Source organism: Populus alba, chromosome 1 (assembly GCF_005239225.2).
Source record: "Populus alba chromosome 1, ASM523922v2, whole genome shotgun sequence".
Lineage (NCBI taxonomy): Eukaryota > Viridiplantae > Streptophyta > Magnoliopsida > Malpighiales > Salicaceae > Populus > Populus alba.
The window spans coordinates 16,739,193-16,751,286 of NC_133284.1; the positions used below are offsets into that span (position 1 = coordinate 16,739,193).

Here is a 12,094-nt window from a genome sequence, read left to right on the forward strand (position 1 = left end):
TGTGAATTATTAAAAGTGCACATCTCATAACTTTGGCTTAATTAACATATGCTACAAATCGAATTGCTAGTTTTCCAATTCAATGACTTTATTTTCTAGCTATTTGCGAAAAATGATGTGCTGACTAAAGTTTCAGAGAATTATACATCCTTCATAATGATCACTTGAAATGACTTAGAAACTTGTTATCTTGATAAAAAAAAAATAATAATGATTAGCACACAATGCAACAAACCACATTTGAAAAGAAAAGGTTGATCAATTATAGACGTATTGTTGGCTTTCTTGTAAGAAATAAAATTTATCATTTTTAAGAAGCTATCAATACAACAAATATACACTTTAGGCACATGCCTATGACATTGCAAAATACATACTTTAAAATGTGATTTATCTATTTTACTATGTTTAGTACTGTTGTATTTGAATTATGTTTTATGATGCAACTTCTCACTGCTTTGTTTTCACCATAGATACTAGAAATCAAATTACTAAGTATTTGATTAATAGAATTCATTTGTCCATCTATTTATGAATGCCTTGTGCGATTGAAATCTAATGATATATTATTATACATCCTTCACAATGTTTGTCAAAAATGACTAAGAAACTTGGTTATTTAGATTAGAAGTAATGTTTTTGCACTACACAAACGAATCATTTTCAAAACAAAAGCCAAACAATTATAGAAGATTGTTGGCTTTTCTTACAATTGATAAAATATATATCTTTAAGAACCTGTCAACTTAAATATAATTTTGTTTACTGCATTGCTTACCTGCAAATACATAGCTTTAAAAATGGTGATTTACTGTTACTCTGTTTAGCAATGTTAAATGCAAATTCTGCTTTTGTAAGTGCAACAATCACGCCTTAGTTACGACCGGCAAGTCATATGCTTCAAGATGTGCATACTGTATTTTTGGTTACTTATTTGGAATTTTAAAAAAAAAAGCAAGGAGAATAATGATAGAATTATATTTGATTAAAGTACAAAAAGACATTTGTATAGCAGTTAAAATAGAAAATAAATGAAGAAATATGTATTGTATCTATTTTTTTTCCCGGAATGGTAACTAAATACCATCTAAAATCACATTTTCTCATGGTGTTCATATGTATGATAGTTGTCAAGGCTTAGTTTAGAGTCTAACCAGAAATAAAAATATAAAAAAAGTTATTGAATTATTTTATTAATTTGTGGGTTACTATGTCAATCTATGTAAGTTATTTTTTAAAATAAGATAACGTTTTATTTTCTTTGTAAGTATTTTAAAGCTAGCCACTTTGTAAGTTATTGAATTTTTTAATCGATATTTTTTATTTGATTTATTTTTAATATTAAATTATTTGAGAAATGAATTTTATGATTTAATTTTTATCTGTTTTTTTATAAGGTTATTACAATTTCAAATAAAGATTTATATTTAGAGTTTGTGCTTGATTTTACAAATATATGCTTTTTTCTATAAATAAATAAAAATAGTATATATAGATAATAAAATTATTAAACTAAGTAGAGTTTTATAATTTACATTATAAGATGATTAAGGTCAATTCAAAATTATATCATCTTAATATTGTTTTTTTAAATATTTCTCTTAAAACTTTTTTTTTAAAAAAATTATATTTTTATTGATTATTTAAATTATATTTTGACCCATATAACCCAATAATTATATCCAAAATTTTCATTTGTCTTGTTATAGGTCGTTGCGATATATACTAACAGTATAAATTATGGATGGGTAAAACACTAAATTGTGCACCATCTCAAACACACTCCAGCAAGAGAGAGCGACGACAACAATCATGGGTTCTGAAACAGTGCCAAAAATTCCTGTTGTTCATTTGTCCAAGGAAAACTTCGAGCCTGGCTCTAGTTCCTGGCTGGCAGCTTGCAATGATATCCGGCGAGCACTTGAGGAATACAGCTTCTTTGAAGTAGTATACAGCGAACCTTCAATGGAATTTTACAGGGAAATTATATCGGTGCTAGAGGAATTGTTCAATCTCCCTGATGAAACAAAAACCAGAAATACACATCCTAAGATCGGCCACGGTTACATGGGGAAAATCTCTGGCTTCCCTGAGGGCTTGGGGATCGAGTATGCAACAAAGAAAGATGAATGTCAAAAATTTACAAGCCTTATGTGGCCCGATGGAAATGAAAGATTCTGGTAAGATCTGCATATTATTATATTATGATTAAATATTTTTCTTTTTCCTTTTCCTTCGACCGATCATCTGAATCCTTGCATATAGCTGTATCCTCCTATGCTAACATTAATGTGAGCTTAATTAGTATGATTTACTTGCTTCTTGTTTGTATCTTTAGTGATGTCATCCACTCTTATACGAAGATAGCATCTGAACTAAATCAGATGCTGGTAAGGATGTTGTTTGAAAGCTATGGATTGAAGAAAGACCACGAGCCTCTCTTAAACTCAACAAATTACCTCCTACGTCTGTTGAAATATGGAAGATCACTCGGGGAGACGAATGTTGGTTTTAAGGCTCATATGGACAAGACTTTCTTGACTCTACTTTATCAAAATCCTGTTAACGGTTTAGAGATAAGAACCAAGGAAGGAGAGTGGATTGCGTACGAGCCTTCTTCACCAACTTCATTTGCTGTCATAGCTGGTGATGTATGCATGGTGGGTTTATCCTATTTCTTATTTTACAAGATTCCTATTTCAAACGATACACACACACACACACTTAATCGATTCATAACACTTGATCATGAATTGTGTCGTTTGAATAGAAAATCTTGGTTGGTGTTGTGTAGGCATGGAGCAATGACAGGATAAAATCTTCTTACCATCGAGTCGTTGTAAGCAGCGAAGAAGACAGATATGCACTGGGGTTATTCACATTCCTAGATGGGGTGGTGCAAACAGCAGAGGAGCTAGTAGATGATGAACACCCATTACAGTACAAGCCCTTTGAACACCAGAAGCTTCTTCATTTCTATGAATCATCCAATGATCCGGATAAACGTGACATCAATATCATGAAAACCTTCTGTGGTGTTTAATTCTCTAAAATGTAATGAGATTATGCTGCTTGACATGTTTCCTTTTCCTTTGTTTTTCCTCGGTCGATTGTTTTCAACCAGTCTTATCTGTACCTCTTGGGTGAAGCTCTAAAATGTAATGGGACTATGCTGCTTGACATGTCTCCTTTTTTTTATGCTTTTCCTCGGTGGATTGTTTTCAACCAGTCTTATTTGTACCTCTTGGGTGAATCTCTAAAATGTAATGGGATCATGCTGCTTGACATGTCTCCTTTTCTTTTGTTTTTCCTCAGTCGATTGTTTTCAACCAGTCTTATTTGTACCTCTTGGTGAATGAAGTGTTTAATTATTTGGTGAAGGCTATGAGTCATGTTCTACCTCGGGATTATTGATCTTGTTTCCAAACAACTTTTTGCGACTAGATCTCTGAAGTTTCAGAAATTCTAAATTTAAGCCCTTCCATCAATATCTTTATACATTGTTGTAGGAATTATTTATTGCAGAGAATATTTAAGCCCTTCCATCAATATCTCTAAAACTATATGAATAATTTGATAACATAATTAACACTACTAGAAATTCGACTAAAACCATCAGAATTACCAACAGAATTTTTCTATCAGTAATTTACAGTGATATTTATTGATGGATGTAAATCTCCCATTAATTCTGTCATATAAAATACAAAATTCCTTGAAATCTCAAATGAGATTTTGGTTATACGTAGTTATGGAGAGTTTTGAGGTTTGTTCTAGTTAATATTTGGACAAACCTCAAATATGCCCCCCTCCCTCAACTATTGGAGTTGTACAAGTTTTTCCCTAAATAACTTTTTATATCAATTTGGTTACAAAAAATAAAAGATTTTCAATTGGATCCTTGTATGAGAAATATTTAACAAAATCAAAAGGTCTCAATAAATCATCATTGATTCTTACAATAAAAGGTACAATTTAGATGAAATCCATGACCAAATATGGATGAAAAGTTGAGAATTTCTGAAACTTGAAAGGCATAATTGATACAAAAAGATTTTTTATTAGAACTATTGCATGTGAATTATGCTTATGCAAGTGCACATCTCATAACTTTGGCTTATTACCACATATGCTACAAATCGAATTGCTAGTTTTCCAATTCAATGACTTTATTTGTCTAGCTATTTGCGAAAATGATGTGCTGACTAAAGTTTCAAGATGAATTATACATCCTTCATAATGATCACTTGAAATGACTTAGAAACTTGTTATCTTTATAAAAAAAAAAAAAAATGATTTTTAGCACACACCTCATGCAACAAACCACATTTGAAAAGAAAAGTTGATCAATTATAGACGTATTGTTGGCTTTCTTGTAAGAAATAAAATTTATCATTTTTAAGAAGCTATCAATTACAACAAATATACACTTTAGGCACATGCCTATGACATTGCAAATACATAACTTTAAAATGTGATTTATCTATTTTACTATGTTTAGTACTGTAGTATTTGAATTATGTTTATGAAAATGCAACTTCTCACTGCTTATAAACTAGTTATTAAAGCCAAAATATATGCTAAAACATTGTTTTTTAGTGTATGAAAAACACGATATGATTTTTTTTAGCTTTGAGACACTTGGCCGTATGCACAGAAAACATTTTTTTTCTTGTTTTCAATTTTTTTTTTGTATTTTGAAAGTTTTGATGAAAACCATGTATTTTAATACTGGATTTTATATTTTTTTCGAGATAAAATACAAACTGATATTAAGCGAAATGACATAGAAAATACACAGGAAAATTGTAAAATACCAAAAAATATTTGTTAAACATGTTTTTTTTATTATTCTAGAAATAGGTCGAACCAGGCCCAAATCAGTGGATTGTGTTGGGCTGGATTCGGCCCAAAACTAAAGGGGGTGGTTACCGTGGTTCCTGTGCGTAAGCACAGTAACCAGCCCCTACCTCATTTGCTGCAGAACGTGAATTATTCACATTCTGCATGCAGATAGAGGTAAGGGCTAAGCAAGTAGAAAATAAACAGGGCAACAGGAGGTTACCTAGGGGTAGTGCAGTCTTAGCGTGCCTGTTAGCCGCGATGACGATGATGGCGGTGACAGTGGCACCCTCTCCCCTATTTTCTCTTCTTCTGTGCAGAGGCGAGAGCCTCCTTTTTTTTTTTTTCTTTCTTCTTCTGCTCGACGAGCTATTGCTGGCGATGGCAATGGAGAGGAGGCACAACGATGGCGTTGCTGGGTTGAAGGTGGCCGACGATGGTTCTTCTTCTTCTCCCTCTTCTTCCACTGTTTTTCTCCCTTTTTTATGTCCTTCTGTTTATGTTCCCTCCTTTTCTCTCAGTTTTTTTTTTTTCAATCTCCAGACCTTCTCTACTCTCTTGTCTTTTTTCTTCTCGTCCCCTGTTTTGATAGGCAAAAACAAGGGAGGGACGTGGTTGGGGCGGCCGCTGTGTTGCCGCCCTATGACTGCCTATTGGGCATGTTCCTTCCTTTTTTTACTTCCCCTTGGTAGGCCACGGGTTAGAGGTTATACACATGGGGCTATGGTTGGCATCTTTTTTTATGCTTTTAAGGAAGAGAAGTCAGTGACAAAGGAAGAAAAATCTTCTTCTTCCCCTGCTTCGCGCGTCTAGGTGCAGAAGAAGACCCACAGTGCCTTTAAAAGGACACCGTTTTGGGTTTTTCCTTTTTTTTTTTTTTTTTGTGAACAGTGCATGAAACAATGCCATTTTGGACAAAACACACTGTTTCATTTAAAAGGAAAAGGCGGTAAAAACATGTTAGAGTTCATATTGGTCCTCAATTGCAAGTTTGATTTAAAAAACAATGCAATTGCATCCCTACCAAAAATCAAATAGTTGCGCTAAAGTTTGCCGCCTTTTTCACTTCGGTCCTTGGTCAAGAAACTTCTAATTTCTTCAATTTAGCCCCTGATCCGATTTTAGTTGCAGCCCCTTTATTTACACGCCTTTTCTAATTTGGTCCTTGGTTTCAGATTTCTTCAATTAAGTCCTTAATTGGCCATCAAACTTCAATATTTATGCAATTAAGCCTTTGATTAGACCAAATTAACTTTCAAAAATTATAATTTGACCTCAAAACTTTAATTTCCTCCCATTAAAGCCCAAATTAACTCCAAAATTCTTTTTTCTTGCAATCAAAACCTCTATAAATTCAATTAAACCTTCAATAAATTTAATTGAGTCCATAAACATCTGATTTTGGAATTTTCTTCCTCAAATTGAATTTTCTTTGTCAACAAGGCTCTCATTAGTCAATAAAATACTGTCAACTTTTAATCTTTGTATTCTTAAACCTCATCAACCAATTTTTGATCATTTTTTTTTGGCATCCTTTCCTCACTGCTATTATTTTTTGATAATATTTTTGTATTTTTTTTGTATTTTTTTATTTTTTATGTGGGAACCCAAAAATGGATTACAACAGTTGCCCCCCCTCTTTACAATGCTTACGGAGCAAAGATTTTGTGTAGTAATTGTTGTAAAGATAAATAAAATTGGTGTTCTCAAAATTTGGTTGACCTTAAACTTCAATCGAACCCAAAGTCTTGTGTGTGGTTGGGCTAAATTAAGATTCCTTTCGCCAATCCCCTCTAACCAGACCCAAAGTCATGTGTGTGTGGTTAGGATAGATTGAGATTCCTTTTGCCAATCCCCTCTAACCAGAACCAAAATCCTCTGTGTGGTTCGGATAGACTGAAATTCCTTCGCCAATCTCCTCTAACCATAACCAAAATCTTGTGTGTGTGGTTCAGATAGACTGAGATTCCTTTTGCCAATCCCCTCTAACCATAACCAAAATCCTGTGTGTATGGTTAGGATAGACTGAGATTCCTTTCGTTGATCCCCTCTAACCTGAACCAAAAAATCATGTGTGTTCAAATCCTTTGTTTTTTGAAGAAAGATGGTCTATTTTCACGGGCGATCAACCCACGCACTCACACTTACCCTGGTCTATTTTCATGGGTGACCTGCCCACATATACTCAAAGTGGTCTATTTTAAAGGGCGACCAGCCTGCACACTCATGCTGACACTGTTCTATTTTCATGGGCGACCTGCCCAAACATAAAAGGAAAGAGTGGGCTCATTGTAAAAGGGTGACCTACCCAGGTGAAGGAATGGTCTCATTGTAATGGGTGACCTACCCAGAAAAAAAAACTTGGAGAATGGAAATTGTAATGGGTGACCTACCCAGATGGAAAAAGGAAGAGTGGTCATTTTGTAATAGGTGACCTACCCAGGTGGAGAAATGATCTCATTGTAATGGGGGACCTACTCAGATAAAAACATGAAGAAATGGTCAAATTGTAATGGGTGACCTACCTAGGCGAAGGAATGGTCTCATTGTAATGGGTGACCTACCTAGATAAAAACATAGAGAATTGGTCAAATTGTAATGGGTGACCTCCCCAAAAATTAGATGGTGAGGGCTCAAAGGCGCACTCGAAAGGAGGTAGGGTTAGAAAATGCACTACCAAAGAGGTGAGGGCTCAAAGGCACACTCAAAAGGAGGTGAGGGCACAAATGCGCACTCAAAAGAAGGTGAGAGCTCAAAGGTGCACTCAGAAGGAGATAGGGTTAGAAAACGCACTACCAAAGGGATGAGAGCTCAAAGGCGCACTCCAAATGAAGTTGAGTTATAAAACACACTACTCAAAAAGTGATGATGAAACACTACTCTATCAATGTTGAAAGCAAATACATTATGGTTGATATGCATGTATACTTACCTGAAAAATATAGGCCCCCATTTCTTCATAGTGTCTTTCTTTTCTCAAAAGTGGAATGTTGATAGTAAACTTCGATGGCTTTTTCACTCTTGTTTACTCAAGTCACATCTTGTGATCTTGACCCCTGGAAAGGTTTTGATGCCATCATACATCTTTGTCCTTCACCCTTTATCTTAAAGGTTGCCAATTTTGCCCGACATTTTCCTTAGAAAACAAATCATGGAGTCAGCCCTGCCATGTGGTTTTGATTGCCCCCTAGCTTGATCATGCCCCCCAAGTGTAATTTAGTTTTACTTTGGGGTGAGGATATGTGAGAGTAAGTTTAGGTTTTTTGTATAATGACATGTTTTCATGCAAAATTTTTGGAACAATTAAGTTATTCCAACCACAAAACTCATTTTGACATTGGTTCAAAATAAACTTGTTCTAAAAAATTCAAGTGATTCCTATGGACAGGTTTCTTGAAGTGATGAAAGCTTTTTGCTTTTGCGTTTAAAGATGAAGTGACATCTGGTTGGTCACAAAAGGTTTAAATTTCAATTTGAGGGTTATTGAGAACCGAACCGGTTCAAAACATTCATTTTATTCACATGAATAAAGATTTGACCCACACATGAAAGCATTGCCTACCAATCCAGATTGCTTGCCTTTGATCAGAAAGGGCTTTATTAGGTACATAGTGTAGGCTTTGGCTATTGGTTACGAAGAAAAGGATATTTTGGAGGCTTAAAAGGTGTTTAAGAGATTTTAAAACCAAGGATCACTTGTGCTTGTTTCTTGACCTTTTTCTTTTGAATGTCTTTCCAAAATGGTTTGTCTTACCCCCCTAATGTGGGGTTCGGGATCTTTCTCTTTGTTTTCTTCATTTTGTTTGGTTGAGCATTATCACCGCAATTGTTTTTATAAGAAGCTCAAATCTTTTGGATCCTTTGGATCTTCATGTTTTTTTTTTTTTTTTTGACCAATCACAACATTTATCTTCACTACTTCATTTGGATGATAATGAAAGACTAAAAATTACATGATCAATTCTAGCACCCATCTTCACTGCTTTGTTTGGATGGTAAAAAAAAAACCTCTCTTACTTGTCCCCTAGTGTGGGGTGTGATCCTAGTCAAGGTTTGTTTTCAAAAATGTAATATGCTCAAAATGGGACTGCAAAGGATATATTTTAGCCTCGTGAAATGATTTATCAAAGATGGCCTTTCCTCATCACAAAATCATGCATTGAGGATCGATAGGTCTTGCTTTTGTGCGCATATGCAAAGTGATTTATTCATTCAAATAAAACTTAGCTTTTGAGTCACCTTATGGTGTTGTTTATCCTTGTTTTTGTTTTGTCCTTTTCTTTCAAGTTTTCTAGGTATATTTTTACCCTTCTAAGGAATCACTTGAATTTCCAGAATGCATTTGTTTTGGACAAATACCAACACGATTTTTGTTTTTGTACTCACTTTAGAGGTCCCAAAAATATCTATGAAAACATATGAGATTATGCATGGTTTTGGAGGAAGGAACATCGAAGGATTTTTCATGTTGTAGTTTTGTGAGCAAAAGTCATGCTCAAAATGTTATTTACATGCAACAAAGAAAAGTATGATATGAACACAGGAAAACATATGATCTTATTTCACAAGGAAAGCTCATTAACAGAGAAAGTCTTGTTCAAAAGCATTAAACAAAAAGCAATAACAAGGAAGGCTTCATTCCTCTATTTTGGCGAATTTGTTCTTAGGCTATCCTCGTCTCAAAAGTTCTGTGTAGAGGACTCAAAGACAATGTGGAACAACACCACGATCAAAATTTGAGTTCTTCAAAATTCATGCTATCATTTATGCACCCATGCTGGACCATTGATGCTTTCCAATTTCCCAAACATTTCGTCCTAATATGCTTCAAACAAGATTAGACAGTAGGTTCGTGTTTATATTAGGGGCGTCTTCCAATTCTATCCACCTGGCCTTGATTAATTGCAGAAGCTTTCTCTTAAAGGTGTTGCAGGTATGGATGTTATGCCCAGTAATACCAGCATGGGATTCACAATTGAGTTCCAGCTTGTACCAATTAGGATAAGGTGGGTGCACAGGTGTCAGAGGTTTTGGAGCTATCTACCCGATGCTCAATAGCTTTTGATACATCTCATTCAGGGGTAGCAGTAATAGAGGTAGTTGTTCTTGAACCCTTTGGTAATTTCCAATTTGGCTTTTGGATTGAAAGTTTTGGGGTTCATGATTTTTTATTTTGGCAATTCGGGATGGAGTGTGGTAGTTTTGGGATGATTTTTTCCTACCCTTGTAGCCATCTTCAACATGGTGAACCTCTTTTCTTTTAAAGTCTCTTTTCTCGGTGGGTGCAAAAATTCTACCACTCTTGACACCTTGCTCTATGCGTTCACACACTAGCACAACATCAATGAATTACTAGGCCGAACTACCCATCATATATTGGTAACAGGGTGCTTTGAGTGTGTTGGCAAATAAAGAGACCATCTCTTTGTCTAGAAGTGGAGGATGTACTTGAGCAGCTGATTCCCGCCATCTTTGATCATATTCCCTTATACTTTCTTTATCCTTTTTCTCTAAATTGGACAAGTTGGTTCTGTCGGGAGCGATGTCCATGTTATACTTTTACTGCTTGACAAAAGCATCCACTAGATCTTTCCAGCTCCAGATTTTTGTGTTGTCCAATCTCATATACCAGCTCAATGTTGCCCCACTTAAGCTGTCTTGGAAAAAGTGCATCATTATTTTTTCATCATGTACTACTACCATTTATTGCATTATGAGTTAAGGTGAGTTATGGGGCATTATGTTCCACTATATTTGATGAACTCAGGAACACGAAACTTCTTTTAAACAACCACATTTGGGACCAAACACATCTCCGCTGCCCGTATCGAGTCATATAAGTCTACCCCTTTAATGACTTTGAGTTTTGCTTCTATCTTAGCTTTGATGACTTGGCCTTGTGGGACTCGTTAGCAGATGCCTCCATGATTGTCGGGGCTGGTGCAGGTGTCGCTGACCGCACCAATGTTGGATTTTGCTAAGGCTCTTAACCATGTTCACCCATTCTTTCTTGAGGCTGAACTGTAGTAGGAGCCGAATTAAAGGTGATCGGTCGATTAGAAGGACCTTCACCAAAGGTATTTCTCAGTGTTTGCTTGAGTAAGCTAGTGAGGTGAGCCACGCTTGTTTTCAGAGACTCCAACTCTTCTTGGAAATAGGCATCACGTTGAGCACGCTCTTCATCTTCCATGCTTCTCGCTCTAAGTCGGGTGTTATAGACTTTTTGGGGACCTATATTTCAATCTGATGCATATATGTTAAATGTATGAACATGTAATTTATATGATAGACTTTCCCTTCAAGAGGTGACATATGATCGTAACTCTTGTATGATGAAACTAGAATCTTGATTCTTGCCTACAATCTACAATGAAAATTTTCTGAGTGACGGTCATTATGTCACTCACAAGTCTTGAGTTCAAGATGTTTCAAGAAGGGTTTGCCCTTATGTAAATAAAGATAGCACATACAACCTAAGGACAAGTTATATTCATTATGTGAACATGAGTAGGTTTTCTACCTGGTCTCAAAAGGGTCTCATATCTGCCTAGTGAAGATCTTCTTAAAGACAGTATAGGGGCATTGCGAGAAATGATTAAGGCACGTATACCCACCATTACCAAGCAGACATTCAAATATGACTTAGGTGTTTCACGCATTTGAACCCTAACTAATGGTCATAGGGCAGATCGTTAGTTCCCCACTTAACTTAGAAGCTTGTGTGTGCTTGCCAAAAAATTAAATCATAATTTTTATAATGCATGAACAAATATGTACATAAATTAAAGCGCGTAAGAGATAAATAAATAAAATGCATATTTCAATAAACACGCAAACCACAACAATAACACAAAAATCAGATAAAACAAAGCTTAGTTCACAAGGTTCCTAGTGGAGTCGTCATTCTGTCGCACGTGTGCGGCGTCATGGTAATCGTCCACCCTCAAGGAAAATGGAAATGGGTCTATCTGGCAAATATAGAGAGACAAGGAATTGTTGTCTCTTATTAGTAAAATATGGATTGGAAGTCGCCACCTAGTATTCTGATCACTAGGAACCCTAACTAGTTTCAGAGATCAGGTACGGACACTGGTTGCGTAAGCAGAATGTATTAGCACCCCAACTACGCTCTACCTAAGGTAAGCTGCATTGTTTTGTCTGATAAAATCTAAAGTCTTGTTGTGGTTTCTAATTGTCAGTCCGTTTACGGTTTAAGAAAAGTCATTCTCTGTAAGGAGATCCTTACCTTATC

General features: G+C 35.4%; 1 protein-coding gene across 1 annotated transcript; it reads left to right on the forward strand.

The window, feature by feature from the left end:
* The first annotated feature begins 1,751 nt into the window (after positions 1 to 1,751).
* Positions 1,752 to 3,380, forward strand: LOC118034807 (probable 2-oxoglutarate-dependent dioxygenase AOP1). The gene is made up of 3 exons (XM_035040221.2): positions 1,752 to 2,180; positions 2,339 to 2,660; positions 2,795 to 3,380. Exons 1-3 carry the CDS (start codon positions 1,813 to 1,815, stop codon positions 3,041 to 3,043), a joined length of 939 nt encoding a protein of 312 aa, XP_034896112.1. The 5' UTR covers positions 1,752 to 1,812; the 3' UTR covers positions 3,044 to 3,380.
* The last annotated feature ends 8,714 nt before the right edge of the window (positions 3,381 to 12,094 follow it).

Coding starts and splice junctions, on each gene's coding strand:
- LOC118034807 (XM_035040221.2), top strand. CDS start 1,813: ATGGGTTCTGAAACAGTGCCAAAAATTCCTGTTGTTCATTTGTCCAAG. Junction 2,181..2,338: donor GATGGAAATGAAAGATTCTG/GTAAGATCTGCA, acceptor TTGTATCTTTAG/TGATGTCATCCACTCTTATA. Junction 2,661..2,794: donor TAGCTGGTGATGTATGCATG/GTGGGTTTATCC, acceptor GGTGTTGTGTAG/GCATGGAGCAATGACAGGAT.